The sequence below is a fragment of the Agaricus bisporus genome, assembly GCF_000300575.1.
Source record: "Agaricus bisporus var. bisporus H97 unplaced genomic scaffold AGABI2scaffold_3, whole genome shotgun sequence".
Taxonomy (NCBI): Eukaryota; Fungi; Basidiomycota; class Agaricomycetes; order Agaricales; family Agaricaceae; genus Agaricus; species Agaricus bisporus.
Genome location: NW_006267366.1, coordinates 1690940 through 1705136, shown reverse-complemented (window position 1 = coordinate 1705136; position 14197 = coordinate 1690940). Strand labels below are relative to the sequence as shown.

At 46.6% G+C, this 14197-nt stretch overlaps 6 protein-coding genes across 6 annotated transcripts; 4 read left to right on the top strand and 2 right to left on the bottom strand.

Annotated features, from left to right (window-relative positions):
• Nucleotides 1–30: 30 nt before the first annotated feature.
• On the bottom strand, nucleotides 31–911 carry AGABI2DRAFT_191398 (hypothetical protein). Its single transcript, XM_006459359.1, has 4 exons — nucleotides 822–911; nucleotides 731–764; nucleotides 476–678; nucleotides 31–419 (listed from the first exon to the last, which is right to left on the bottom strand). The coding sequence occupies exons 1-4, from the start codon at nucleotides 890–892 to the stop codon at nucleotides 89–91; spliced, it is 639 nt and encodes a 212-aa protein (XP_006459422.1). The 5' UTR covers nucleotides 893–911; the 3' UTR covers nucleotides 31–88.
• Nucleotides 912–1239: 328 nt separating this feature from the next.
• Nucleotides 1240–4844, top strand: AGABI2DRAFT_116397 (hypothetical protein; the record flags this gene model as incomplete). Its single annotated transcript, XM_006459358.1, has 15 exons — nucleotides 1240–1448; nucleotides 1515–1598; nucleotides 1647–1720; nucleotides 1768–1804; nucleotides 1860–1881; nucleotides 1937–2070; nucleotides 2119–2152; nucleotides 2208–2404; nucleotides 2454–3072; nucleotides 3487–3598; nucleotides 3654–3726; nucleotides 3784–3817; nucleotides 3879–4078; nucleotides 4143–4761; nucleotides 4818–4844. 15 exons carry the CDS (start codon nucleotides 1240–1242, stop codon nucleotides 4842–4844), a joined length of 2475 nt encoding a protein of 824 aa, XP_006459421.1.
• Nucleotides 4845–4986: 142 nt separating this feature from the next.
• Nucleotides 4987–6750, bottom strand: AGABI2DRAFT_65567 (hypothetical protein; the record flags this gene model as incomplete). The annotated part of the gene is made up of 7 exons (XM_006459357.1): nucleotides 4987–5311; nucleotides 5363–5477; nucleotides 5531–5959; nucleotides 6056–6173; nucleotides 6233–6515; nucleotides 6567–6654; nucleotides 6702–6750. The coding sequence occupies 7 exons, from the start codon at nucleotides 6748–6750 to the stop codon at nucleotides 4987–4989; spliced, it is 1407 nt and encodes a 468-aa protein (XP_006459420.1).
• A 119-nt stretch (nucleotides 6751–6869) lies between these two features.
• Nucleotides 6870–9612, top strand: AGABI2DRAFT_218609 (hypothetical protein). The gene is made up of 15 exons (XM_006459356.1): nucleotides 6870–7122; nucleotides 7173–7286; nucleotides 7336–7407; nucleotides 7464–7588; nucleotides 7639–7810; nucleotides 7874–8036; nucleotides 8086–8110; nucleotides 8161–8332; nucleotides 8386–8519; nucleotides 8575–8734; nucleotides 8789–8816; nucleotides 8869–8902; nucleotides 8953–8999; nucleotides 9055–9186; nucleotides 9270–9612. Exons 1-15 carry the CDS (start codon nucleotides 6894–6896, stop codon nucleotides 9595–9597), a joined length of 1935 nt encoding a protein of 644 aa, XP_006459419.1. The 5' UTR covers nucleotides 6870–6893; the 3' UTR covers nucleotides 9598–9612.
• Nucleotides 9613–10236: 624 nt separating this feature from the next.
• AGABI2DRAFT_218607 (hypothetical protein) lies at nucleotides 10237–11297 on the top strand (the record flags this gene model as incomplete). The annotated part of the gene is made up of 5 exons (XM_006459355.1): nucleotides 10237–10452; nucleotides 10503–10679; nucleotides 10734–10802; nucleotides 10858–11055; nucleotides 11112–11297. Coding segments are annotated over exons 1-5 (717 nt in total), but the record flags the coding sequence as incomplete, so codon positions are not given.
• Nucleotides 11298–11908: 611 nt separating this feature from the next.
• On the top strand, nucleotides 11909–12979 carry AGABI2DRAFT_65890 (hypothetical protein; the record flags this gene model as incomplete). The annotated part of the gene is made up of 3 exons (XM_006459354.1): nucleotides 11909–11938; nucleotides 11998–12197; nucleotides 12262–12979. 3 exons carry the CDS (start codon nucleotides 11909–11911, stop codon nucleotides 12977–12979), a joined length of 948 nt encoding a protein of 315 aa, XP_006459417.1.
• Nucleotides 12980–14197: the final 1218 nt, after the last annotated feature.

Here is a 14197-nt window from a genome sequence, read left to right as displayed (position 1 = left end):
TATGACCGACGAACGAGTCTCACTCCTATTAAGGAAACAAGTCTTGATTAATATCTGACGATTTAGGACAACATGGTTTGTTCATATCTTAGGAAATCCCCTCCTCAATCAATGCCAGCACGATTGACCACGCGCTATCAAACGAATCTTCGAATCGCATGATCCTCGATACACCCCCACCACCTCGAGGAACCTCATCCCAATGCTTCTGCAGTTCCTCTTCGCGCTGTCGTCCAACATCCTCCGATCTTAATTTCCCCCACATCGTCGTTACGAAGGCTACCCGATTTGGGAAAGGCCTTGACGAGTCCTTACATAATTCTTGTAACAACGCAAGGCGTATTATTGGCGGATCGGTGAGCTTCCCGTCCGTAATCCGATGTAGATACAGGATACCGGATATCCTAAGCTTTTTTGAGCTTGAAAGTGCCATTGGAATCAAAATCATTCATGCAGATGAAGCGATTTCACTCACATACTCTTCAGCCAAGTTTTCAGCTTCTCTTCAATGAGTTTTTCTTCGCTTACAGCATCAAAGGCCGGTGTATCCACGAAAATGACTTTACGGTTTCCGTAGTGCTTTGGATTGGAGCATTCCACGTGTTGTACCTTCAACGTATGGGGCCTCAGACCGTGTCCAATGGTGAGGATCTCTTTTCCCGCCGCGGTATTTATGAACTACACATCTGGATAAGTGCGCTTACCTCCTCCGAGTCATTGTTCGACTTACAGTGCTCTTGCCGACACCAGTTTGTCCAACCACGCTGGGTATTTGTTAGACGTTGTTTCAGATGTCATTCCAGATGCACTGGTCCACGCACGCAATAATAGTAATATCGTCTTGTTGGATATTGTCAATCGTTGGAAGAAGACTAGAGATAGCAGAACCCATGTGGTGGGTGATGCTTGAGATACCTAGCTGCTTACTCTACCATTAACAAGATACACCAGATCTATCCGTTCATCAGACCCCTGCAGTTCATCAGACCCCCGCAGATAGAAGGCAGAAAGCGTGACAGATGACGAAGGCTGCGAACATGCATGAGGTGATATATAAATAAGTGGTACTAACGCATGTCTTCAACGAGGTCTTGGAGATCCGACGCAGATCGCTCAATCTTACGGGCGTCAACTGCAATGCTGCAGCCTTCACTGTTCCGAATGGGATGATGCTTATCCGTCCTCGTGATGGCGTAACTTCGAGTGTCCCTTTCCTCACACCAATTCTTCCCCCAGCTTATGGCGAAACGTCGAAATACCCGTTCCTCAGCCATTTCACCGCCCAGAGTGGCCAACGTTCCCAGTCAAATTTCTCAGCACAATTGGGGCCATTCGAATGATGAATATGCTGGATTCAAGCACGAAAGCGATGTCCAGATCCAATCGGATGCACAAATTCAGATCGGTGGTTCAGAGACGAAAGAACTGCCTTCTTATCCCTCTCGATTGTGAGTCGATCTCAAGCTCTTGACAGCAATCTTACGCTGATGTTGGTCAACCATGTCTTTTGGTAGCGCTCATGACAATGTAGTGCCAGTGGATACCCCAAGCAACCTTTCTGAGGTAGACCATGCCGACGATTATCATGCATCAGATTCGTGAGTAACATATCCAGGCTAGGATCGATTCCGCTAAGCAGATCGTAGGCGACTGGCACTAGAAGACCACAGCGTAGGAAAACGAAGAGACATAGAAACGTCATCCGTTGCAAATACCAGAGGTAAACAACAAGTTTTACATTGTTCTACCTATTCACGCCATTGATAGATGAAGCAGCCCCTGGAAGCTCGGGTTTCTTGGGACTGTGGGTCATTTCTAATGATTAGATTCGTTTGAAATTCTGATATTTTCCTTCTAAGGTTTTTCAACAACTTTAAAAAGGTCTGTAGCCGTTCTTGCTCCTCAACCTTCAGCTTATCACTTACTTTGTACTTAGTCACGAGATTCTGGTACAGACCCGGTTCCTCCTTCCAGTAACGAACAAATATCTCAAAAGAGAGCATGGAACCTCCCGAAAATGAAACAAATTGTTAAGACAGAGGAGCTGAAAGAGACGGATACTGTAGTAGCGTGAGTATTACTCGCTTTAAGCTATTCGGATGCCCATTTTTTTTTCAGGTTAATGGGTCCGACAGGATCAGGCAAAAGTTCGGTACGTTTGCTCAGGATCCCTTCGTCTTGTGATCTTTCTTAAGTTCAGCACGTAGTTCATCAGCAGCGTCGCGGATTCCGATATAGGCGTGGGACACAGCTTAGTTTCTTGTACTAGTGAAGTGAACGTCGTCCGTGTTCGAGTTCCTGACGAGGAGCTCGATATTGTTTTGGTGGATACGCCCGGGTTCGATGATACCCACAAATCCGATTACGAAATACTTAAGCTGATTAGGGACTGGCTTGAACAAGCGTAAGTCAAACCTCCATCGCCTGTGTTATGGTAGATTAACTTTTCGAAGGGGCCACAACAAAATCCTCCTAGACGGTATCTTATACCTTCACAGAATTTCTGATAATAGGATGGCGGGAACGCCTCTCAGAAACCTAGAGGTATTTGAGAAGATTTGTGGCCCAAAGGCATGTAGCCGCGTCGTGATGATGACGACTATGTGGGATGAATTGGACGACGAGGAAACCGGTGAGACTCGCCAAGAGGAGCTAGAAGCCACTTTTTGGAAGCCGATGATCGACAGGGGCTCGAAAACGGAGCGTTATAGAAATACCTCGGAATCGGCATGGCGCATTCTAGAGCCCTTCTTCGGTAACCAAAGACAGCGGCTTGCTGCACTTCAATCGCAAAAGGAGACGGTACTGCAGCAGCAGAAACAAAAAGGCGCACTTCGACTTCAACAGGAGACGGCGCAACAGCACAAAGTTCTTTCCAGCACCGACGCGGGGCAAGCTTTATACGAAAAAATTGACAAGCTCGACAAGCTGCGGAAGTCGTTAATGCGCACCCTCGAAAAACAAATGAACAGGCGCGGTACGGATGAAGAGATTGTTGAATTATTGCGCCGACAGTATGATAACTTGGAAAAAGAGCGTGAGGCGGCCTTGGAGGAGTTGCACAAACTGAAGGTACCAATGCCACAGAGACTTATAAAGTCAGTAGGTATGAAGAAGCGATACTGGAGATGATTCCTCTTCCACCAGTTGATTGTTATCGTTGCAAAGGCTTCGTTCTACTTTTCCCGACAGTTGATTCATGCTGCAGCAATTATATGGCATTTAAATACTTTGTCGAACATTATCATACTTGGTCTCAAATTGAACTGACTCCGGAGTCATAGTTCCCATTACTGGTCTAAGCCTTGATTATCGCATTATTATTGCCCACCGAATCAAGGGACTAAGTTCGTGGCAAACCAACTCGATGTTCCCGGTACGACGCGGTTCATATCCAGGGACTCATGATATCCCGAGCGCTACCTTATCAGACCCAAACAAGGAGTGCAAGTCTTAAATAGAACATCTCTAACAATCGATGGCCAGATACATGCAGTGCATGCACATCGTGATGATCCTCGAGGCTATCTCGTTGTGATAGAAGGCCTGAAACGCCTCGTGGTACACAACGTTGGGACTATAGACCGTGTTTATAACAGTGCTCTCTGATCGCCTCAGTACCTTTATCCTCAGTACTCATTCACCACGAGCAGCAATGTCAAACGGCCCGGGAGCAGAAACCATCAATGCTATCCAAAAATGCCGAAAGGATGATATTATCATTGCGTGAGTTCCTTTCAAAAACTGGGGCTAAAGTGGTATGTACTGACATTTTCATTGGAGATTCATGGGTCCGACTGGTGCCGGGAAGAGTTATGTAGGTTGACCACCGGAAAAAATCAATATTGGGATCTCCTTACTGAGTTCATATTCGCCAGTTTATCGACCTTCTTACAAATCAGGAAGGAAAACGCGCAGGCAGTAGTCTGAAATCGGTGACAAGTCAGATCCAAGCTACTAGAGTCAGGCGACGAGGCTATGACGATCACATAGTTCTCGTTGATACACCCGGTTTCGACGACACAACCCGATCCGATATGGAAATTCTGCAGATTATCAGTGTCTGGTTGGAGAAGACGTGAGTACCTTTCGAATTCGTGCAATTCAAGCAGATAAACGAGAGTTTATGGTATCATCATCAGGTACTCAAAGCAGGGAGTCAAATTGAGCGGGATGATTTATCTGCATCGTATCACCGACAATCGCATGGCCGGGTCTCCCCATAAGAACCTCCGCATGTTTGGCGAATTGTGTGGGGACGTCGCCATGAACCAAGTGAGGCTCGTGTCTACTATGTGGGGTAAAGTGAAACCGGAGGTTGGGGAGGGGAGAGAGAGAGAGTTACGGGATAACTTTTGGAGGCATTTCATCGACAAGGGATCGAAAATCGAGCGGCTTAAAGAGACTAAAGGGGAGGAGGCTTGGCGGATCGTTGAAGGACTGATCCAAGACTCCAAGACAAGAGAAGCAGTCTTGTTACAGGAGGAGCTCGTCGAGCTAGAAAAACAACTCAACGAAACAGCCGCCGGGAAAACTTTGTATAGTTCTCTCCAGAAGCTCCTGGCAGATCAAAAGGAATCCTTAAGGTCGCTGCTAGCGCAGGTAGAGAAGTCGAACGACCCGAATCTAACGAAGGAACTGAAGAAGGAGTACACTAGAATCAATGATCAATTCCAAAGGACGTTCCAGGAGGTGACCAAATTGAAAATTCCTCTAGGAAAGCGGATCGCGCAATTCTTCTTCGGAAAAAAGGCTCGAGCTGTAAGTCCGCATTTTGGTGATAGCACATGAATACACTTCGTTAACGTCCTCTTCAGAAAGCTATCAAGATCTCGGCAGCATGAACGTCATCGATGCTATCAATTTCCTGGCTGTCTTGCCTCATTTCTCCTATGCTTTTTTCGTATTCGTTGCATACTTATGTAGCTCGTGTTTTGCAATGCAAAGACAGAATCAATTAAGTGGAATATCGCGGGTGAAGGCAAATCATGAGTCTGGACCCAAGAGGAAATCATCAATTGTATTACGCATCGACTCCATGGTTATCCGCCTCCGCTCTTCAATTAGCCAGACGGGTAGAGGTATATCGGTCTGTTTGGTGATCCTTCCGCGTATACTCTTGCTGGTCCAGGACGTATGACACGCGTAGCACATACTTGATGCGATCGAGTAGGGATTGCTAGGTGGAAGGTCGTCAGATGCTCTGCTGGCGAGATTAACATGGCCAGGCGGCACATCTTCGGGCCTGATATCGCTGTATGAACGAATCGAGATGTTTTGTTTCCAGTCTTGCGTCCCTGACTGGGCGGGTCTGGTCTCTAAGTAAGTGCGCATGCCACAGTGAAGGCAAACTATTAAACACCTTTGACAGATAAGACATTTCATGCTAGTATCCCCTTTCGTAGTCAATTTGTTGCATGTGCGGGCGATGGTTGAAACAGTCGACGGATAATCCTTCTCAAGCCCCATGATAAAGTCTATGATGATAAGTGAGTTTGTTGGGCGAGACTCGGATGCAACAACGTATTACCTCTAGTCAATGCACCAATGTCTTGCCTCCCACCTGAATATCGGTGTTTACCTACGAGCTTCAAGCCACACCACCAGGCCCAAAATGCACACTCTTTCATGCCGACGTCGCACAGGGGGCGAATGACCCTCACAGTTTGTTCAATATCATCTTGAATCCGATATGTCCATTCCTCTTGGGCTTCTTCTCTTATAGAGTATCCTCCACCTTGAGATATCGAGGATATTAAAGACATCGAAAGCGAAGTTAACGATGTCCCAAGGAGAAGGTGAGAAGAATGAGTCAAAGCCGCGGTATGAAGGAGGAGCACGCGAATTAGGGCTTGAATTGCACTGGCAATTGCGGTTTGCGTGGGGAGCGATTCGATGTATGTTTTGAGGGACGCAAGAGGCGAACATGTGCTTGATGAAAGTACCTTTAAAAGAATCTCTATTTTGTGTGAGCCGTACAGTCATTGCCACGCAAAATGATAAGAACCTTCGTTGATAACATTTAAGCCCATATTGTTGTTGTGAAATCTACCACTTCTTAAGCCAGGTGACCGTGCCTGGTCAAATGCGTCCTCAAGTTTGACACGTATATATTCCATTGTTGTACTGTGTCTTCTGACAAATTGTTCGACAGGAGAGCTTTTATCTGGGGCCTATAAAGCGGATTACATATTGAACAAAGGGTCCTCCACGATATAGGGAGCTCACGTACACCTATCATAATCCCAGAGATATCAACATAGACAACGAAAATTTTGGACCAGGGGCAAGTGATACCATTGGGGTTCTGATCACCTTGCTGTCGTTCGCGGGGTGACAGATATGTCTTCTGTATCATATCCAGGAGCACAGAAGAGCCCAATCCTCCAGAAAGACCAATCAAGAGGTTTCCAGACGCTTTCAAGCCCTTCCGTCGATGTTGTTGTGAACTGGGATTGATATGAGGTTCCAATGTCCGCCGGAAACGCAGAGAAATCAGAGGGAAAAAGCAATCTCTGGGACAACTGTTCATTATAAGCGCTTAAGTTAAGGGTGATTGGGCGTACTTGCAATAAACAGCATGACGAATGACGATGTTCCCGGTTTGCAATTTACACTTGACGCATGTCTTGTTTCTGTCATACTTTGGGCGTTCTGTGCATGATCAGAGGTGACGATGGTGCAATTTTAGAGGAGCTTACTGGTCATCGAGGCATCTGCCTCGACATCCGGGTTTCCACAGGAGGCCATGGTGGTATTTTGTCAAGCTTACTTGCATTTGATCGGCTCCGCATCCCGCATCTCCCGCATCACACTGTCCCTGAGAAAGAGAACCCTGATTAGCATGCGTGCCTTCGCGCCCATTTCTACCTAATGCGACGTCGCATCTACCCATGCACTCAACCAAGCCAAAAGAAGCTGTACACAAGCAGTTAGCTCGTTCATACCTTGTCTTTCTGACTGCTGTAGCCACCGCATTCGCCTTGTATGGGTTCTCATCTTCGCTCACGGGATACACGGTTTGTTCAAATTCGAGTCGCATCTACACCGTGAGCGAGCTACAACCGCAAGCCCAATGTATAACCATCAAAAATGACCGCATCATACATCTTGGAAAGCACGGTATGTTATACGCTTAGTGGAGCTGGAGCCATATACTGATCTCCTCAAAGATGATATTGTCTCGTCCACGGTCAATGTTCCGCTGCTGAACTGGAAGATACCATTCAGGTGGCCTCCAGTTTCCTATGTGGATCCTACAGATATCATCGTACCCGGATTAGCTGGTCAGGCTTTCAATTTATCTGCGGGAACCACGTTCATGTTGCGTTCTAGACGCTCATGCCCACGTCCTTGAAAATGGTTGGATGATGCAGCTACCTCTTGGAGGTTCTAAATCAGTTCAAGGTAGCCAAGATATTTTCTTGTTATGACGGCGAACATGACTGAAGTCGGTGCTGAAGAAATTGTTGAACGCGTCAAAAGCTATATCCACGATCATCCCGATGTACTGCATGACCCAGACCGCTGGATTGAAGGCATGGGTTGGGACCAAACGAGGTGGCAAAACGAAGAGTTTCCGAAAGCGGTACGCGCCTTCTCTTTCGTAGTTGCACCAAAGATTCATATTTTCTCTAGGCAGACCTCGATCAAGATCCCCTTCTAAAAGGACGTCCAATTGTCCTCAGTCGGGTGGATGGGCATGCTCGATGGGTTTCTCCACGCGTACTCGAAATCATGGGCACTTTACCGGAAGACAGCGAAATCATAGGTGGACAAATCATCCGAGATTCTCAGGGACATCCAACTGGTGAGCCCTTAAACTGCTATCAATCATTAATGCCATGGTCTAGCTGAACTTTCTTCTCCCTAGGAGTCTTCGTCGACAACGCGATGGATCTTATCCCGATTCCTCCTTGGACCCATAATCAAATGGAAGAATACTTTTCGGTGACTGCGAATCTTGCTTTACAATACGGGCTTACAAGCATCCATGATGCTCAAACCAAAATACCCATGGTTGAATTTTTTCAAAAGTCCGTTCTCTTCGACCTCAAATTCTGCATCATTTGACTGTACTGACAGGAAAGCTGACGAAGGCGCTATTCCTGTGTGCTCGTAATCATGCTCAATATATAAGTATCACTAATTTTGCCATAGCTACGTTTATACCTCATGGGAAGCGTTGCGTTGCACGGCAACAACTCTGAGTCCGACGCGGCTGAAACTGCAGCATACATTGATAGCGACTGGAAGCACGGCATTCCTCGGTTCGTCAACTACGGGAAACAAGGCCGTCTCACTCTGCGAAGCGTGAAACTATTTGCGGATGGTACGCATCCGCCACACTACGTCTTTCAGCGATATAATCAACTTGTGCACTAGGCGCTCTAGGATCGTGGGGTGCAGCCATGCTAGCTCCGTACTCAGACAATCCTGACCTCCAGGGTACTCTACTGCAGGCTCCTGAAGTCTTGCGAGCGGCTGTTCGAAGGTTCTGGGAAGACGATATGCAAGTTGTATGCCCACGTCTCTGCAACTGTTGTCCTCGGACTAGTCTTAATCTCGTAACAGAATGTCCATTGTATCGGAGATAAAGCGAACCGCATTACTCTTGACATCTTTGAAGAACTAATTCGAGAGCAAGATATAAACGTTTCTTCGTGGAGGCCACGCATTGAACACGCCCAAATCATTGACAGACATGATCTTGACCGTTTCGGGAAGCTGGGAGGTACGTTTTCATTGTAATATCACAAGTGCCGAGAAAATTGATCCAGATTTCCAGTGACTGCCAGTGTGCAGCCAACACATGCGTAAAGCTTACAACTAATCTTGGAAGTTTATCTCAAACTGACGCTCGGACAGAACATCTGATATGTGGTATGCCGAGAGTCGATTGGTGAGTTCCACGAGGCAAATGCACGACCTTACTCCAATTTTTCATCATAGGGTCCAGACAGAATGGAAGGCGCTTATGTGTATGCTACGTTACTGCGGTCAGTAGCAGCGCTTGGGCGGATATCTAAAAACACTTTTTGAACAAAGAAGCAGGGTCTCAGGTGACAAAATGCTCCCTCTTGGATCAGACTTCCCTGTTGAAGGTGTGAACCCACTTCTCGGATTCTATGCCGCAGTCAAGCGCCTCACAGTAGGCGGATCTTCTCCCCATGGTCCTTCTGGATGGTAAGCTCCTGTTCCGGCATCACCCAGGTAACGTGCAACTTGGTGAAATGCTAAACGTCTATATTTGTTATCAAATGGTATAGGTTCCCTAACGAACGACTGACGAGAAGAGAAGCACTCAAGGGGATGACTCTAGACCCAGCGTATGCATCGTTCCAGGAGCAGGATATTGGTTCTCTCGAAATAGGAAAGAAGGCCGACTTTGTGGTTTTTGATCGGGACTTTGTGGATTGCGGGAATGAAGAAGAAGCGAGTTGTAATGGGTCCGAGATCTTGGAGGCAAAGGTGAAAACAGTCGTCATTGACGGAAGGATCGTGCGGGGTGCGTTACCTCAGCCTAAGGACAATGTTATATTTTGGGGTATCATAAACAAGTTGGGGGCATATGTGCGGGCGACAGGTCTGTTGTAGGGAGTGGAAGCGCTGGTAAGTATATTGTAATCCCGGATACGCTGGACTCTGAACTAAGCAGCAACGAAATGGATAACGTTTGTTTGATCATTGACTAGTATGCAAGTTCGTGTTCCCTATTTTCATTGATGCCCCCTTCCTTTGGGGCTATGCAGAAGTCGTAGGTTCTATGCTTAGTCCTATGGAATTCTTTGCCAGTGGTCAGATAAATCCGTTTGTCGAATTTGTTCTTCTGGAGGCTCAGTCAGAGGAATATGGTTTTTCGTGTCAGACCTCCACACTTGGCATGGGTCGTTCTCGTGGGAGCAAAAAGTATCGGGGATGACATGGATGACACGAGATTATAGCGTCTATCGATCTCCGCCCCTCTTATCATTCATCCATGTCTAGTCCCTCCACCGCTCTCCTGTCAACTTCGAACAATTTGTCGAATTATTCTCGCGCTCTGTTACAAGAAATCGTCAATGATTCTGCTCAGACGATCAACCTTACTGAACTAAAGGGAGAAAATGCCCAATGCATTGCTGACTTTCTGAGTGCGGTGTGTTTTAAATTCGTACATTCTGATGTCGAACGATAAACACTGATAAAAACCACAAACTTCAGCTTCTTCATGAAGATGGTGCCTTTACTTCGGAGGAGGGACGACAGTTCTTTGGACTCTTGAAGAGCCTTGTCAAATCATCCGAGGTCTTGCCGCAGTGCTACAAACTACGAGACCTCCGATGTGATTTCAGCCAGGTCCGGGAAAGAGGCAGGTTTGCTGACATGTTCAAAGGAGAATATAGGAAGCGAAATATTTGTGTCAAAGCGGTCCGCGTGTTCCAAAAGCAGGACAATTCTAGGCTGCTCCAAGTGAGTTGGTCAAAAAGTGATATCACATTATTTGACAGTATCCATGCTAGACCATGGCGAAAGAAGCTGTCCTGTGGGCTCATCTCACTCATGGGAACATACTCCCGTTCTATGGTGTATATATACAACAGCCATCAGGGAGAATATGCATTATTTCTCCATGGATGGACAGGGGTGACCTTTCCGCGTATCTTAGTAAATTTCCTGATACCCCTCGCTTGCCTCTGGTACGTATTCAAGTGCCTTCGATCGCCTTGCCTTTAAAGCTTATCGGCCGCCAGGTTCGGGATGTCATTGCTGGTTTGCGATATTTACACGCGTCGGATATAGTGCACGGTGATCTGAAAGCTGTACGTCCGTGTAGCATTTCAGTACATCGTTGCGAAGGAGCTCACTACCACTCAGAAAAATGTGCTGATGTCTGACAATGGGTGTGCATTAATTGCTGATTTTGGAATATCTTATCTCCTGGCTTCCGCAAATACGGCGTCGTTTGGAGCCTCGAGTGGTACCACGCGATGGAAGGCGCCGGAATTAGCTGTTGAGGGATGCCTTCCGACGCTCCAGAGTGATATGTGGTCTTTCGGCTGTCTTTGCCACGAAGTAGGCCTTTTCTATGGTCAACTAGAGTTAAGCAAACTCGACTCACGATGTACTAGGTGTTCACGTGCAAGGTGCCCTTTTGTGATCTTATGAATGACTATCAAATACTTTTTGCCCTTATGAAGGGGGCGCGGCGACCAGGAGATGTTAACCAGTTTGATGGTTTCAGCATCAAAGGGCGTGAGTTGGTGAAAAGATGTTGGGATTATGAACCCGGTTCCCGTCCCAGATGTGAAGAAATTTATGAGACCGTGGTTGATCAGGTAGGAGAACGTGATGATTTAGAAGTGCAAGATGTGGCTGTTTGGAAGGCTGTCAGAGGTGGTTCAGGCATGAGCGTCGACTATGTGCACGCACACCACATCGTACGAGGTATAAGAGGAACTCACGAATATCCTCATCATTTTACTCCGTCAATTTGTCCTACCCCTACAACTCCCAAACTTGCTTTGAATACCAGCGATGCTTTCATCCACAACCCACCTGGCGGGTGCGTTTTCGCCACCTGTTCGTCAGTTCCTGTGCACTAAGTTTTCCATGTAGTTTTTCATTTCCTTCAGGACATTTTTCGCCGTCTCAGTGCGCATACTCTGTTTGATACTGTAGCCCAATCTGATGCGCTTCCAGGATCAGCTTCTCCACCCCAGGTCTACCACCAGACTTTTTCGATCTCCCCAATTTCCTGGAAGAGGCTTTCTCGGGCAGTAACAGCAGTCACGCCCACCTCCACTACAAAGACGGCGCGGTAGCCATCAGTACGATCCGAAAAATCCGAAAGGATGATATTATCATCGCGTAGGTTCCCTTAAAAGCTCGGGAAAAGTGGTACGGACTGACATTTCGTTGGAGATTTATGGGTCCGACTGGTGCCGGAAAGAGCTATGTAGGTTGACCACCGGGAAGTCTATACGGGGATCGCTTTACTGAGTTTATACTCGTTAGTTTATTGACCTCCTTACGGGCCAAAAGGGGAAACGCGCAGGCAATAGTCTGAAAACGGTGACAAGTCAGATCCAAGCTACCAGAGTCAGGCGACAAGGTCATGGCGATCGCATAGTCCTCGTTGATACACCCGGCTTCGACGATACAACCCGATCCGATATGGAGACATTGCAGATTATCAGTGATTGGTTGCAGAAGACGTGAGTTTCTTTCGTATTTGTGCGGTTCAATTAGGTAAACAAGAATCTGTGGTGTCGCCATCAGGTACTCAAAGCAGGTCAAATTGAGCGGACTGATTTATCTGCATCGTATCACCGACAATCGCATGGCCGGGTCTCCTTATAGGAACCTACGTATGTTCGGGGAATTGTGCGGGGACGTCGCTATGACCCAAGTACGGCTTGTGACCACTATGTGGGGGAAAGTGAAGCCCGAGATTGGGGAGGCGAGAGAGAAAGAGGTACGGGAAAGGTTTTGGAAATCCTTCATCGAAAAGGGATCGAGAACCGAGCGCCTTCGAGACACTACAGGGGAGGAGGCTTGGCGGATCGTTGAACAACTAATCGATGATAGCAAGGAAAGAGATGCAGTCTTGTTACAGCAGGAGCTTGTTGACTTGGAAAAGCAACTGAACGAGACGGCTGCTGGAAAGACTTTGTCTTCTTCGCTCCAAAAGATCCTTGCGGATCAAAAGGAAACATTAAGATCGTTGCTAGTTCAAGTAGAGAAGTCGAACGACCCAGACCTAGCGAAGGAGCTGGAGAAGGAGTACGCCAGAATCAAAGATCAATTCAAAAGAACGTTCCAAGAAGTGGAGAAATTGAAGATCCCTATAATAGGGAGACGGATCATACTCTTCTTTCTTGGAAAGAGGACTCGAGCTGTAAGTCCGCTTCTTGTGATAGCATATGAATACGCTTTTTTAACGTCGCCTCCAGAAAGTTATCAAGGTCTCGGAAGTGTGAACGTTATCTGTGCTTAGTTTCAGCCTCCTGGTCCCCCGTGCTTTATTTCTCTTGTGCCCCGTTCCGTATTCATCGCATTAGTGTTTGTGTAGCTTGGGTTTGCGATTCGAAAAAAAACCGACTGAGCAGATTTTATTGTGTGTAAATGGCTGGATGGTTGGCCGTTGGATGCTCTGTTCGTAAGATTAGCATGACTGAGGTACGTCTTCTGGATTGGTATCCCCGCATAAACGATCGAGACTTTGGTTTCCAGTCTTGCGTTCCCAACCTGGTCTGTCATCCAAATGAGTGATCTCTGGAACAGCTGTTCAATGAGATGATTGATAGAAGATGGTGGGGTGTACTTTCAATGAAATGCATGGCACGTTCCTGGCTTGCAATTTATATTTCCAGTGGGCGCATGCATTCAACTTCCGCAAGAGGTCCTGGTCATTGTTAAGCAACTTTCATTCGACCAGTTCACATCCCGCATCATTAGCCCTGGGAAAGGGTATCCTACTTATCATGCATGTCTTCCCGATTACTGTACTATTACGACCTTATGTTCACTGTCACTTACATAATTGTGACAGCTGTCAACCAGGTCCAAGTTCACAGGTCACGATAAGTGATCACATCATGTTCACAGCTGACGTAATATTCCCTTATATAGTAATGTTTTCTACCTTTGGATATGTTTTGATGAGTGACAGGACCCCGGATAGTCCCTATAGTATGTTGGATCCAAAAAAGGGTCATTTTCCGGTTTCTTGTCCGCACCATTTTTGGCCCCTTTTGGGGTTTCTTGTCTGGACTTGCACCCAGCCTAAGTGCCCTTGCGAAAAATTTGTCCGGATCTAGGGATCCGGCCTCAAAAATGGCTCAAAAAATCCAGAAAAATTGTAGAAAAATCAGAAAAAAATCGTGGACCGTTGAAAGTTCTAGTCTAACTCGAAATTTGTACTTTTCTTTGATGTTAGGGCGACTGTGACTGTGATGTCACAGGTCACACCTAAACTTAAGAACTAAGAGTAAAGTGACAGAAGTTGTATTAGGCGTGAACCTAAGAGAACTCGACGGAGTCTTCTACAAGTTTCTACCTACTTTATATACCTAGACTACGGCGCACAGACCAGCTACCCTAGGTAACTATTTATATACTGACATGGGAAAAGAAGTACGTATGAGAAAGTAACCTAATTATACATTTGACATGAGAAAAGAAGAGTGGAGTAAGAAGTAAGTAAACAAAAGTA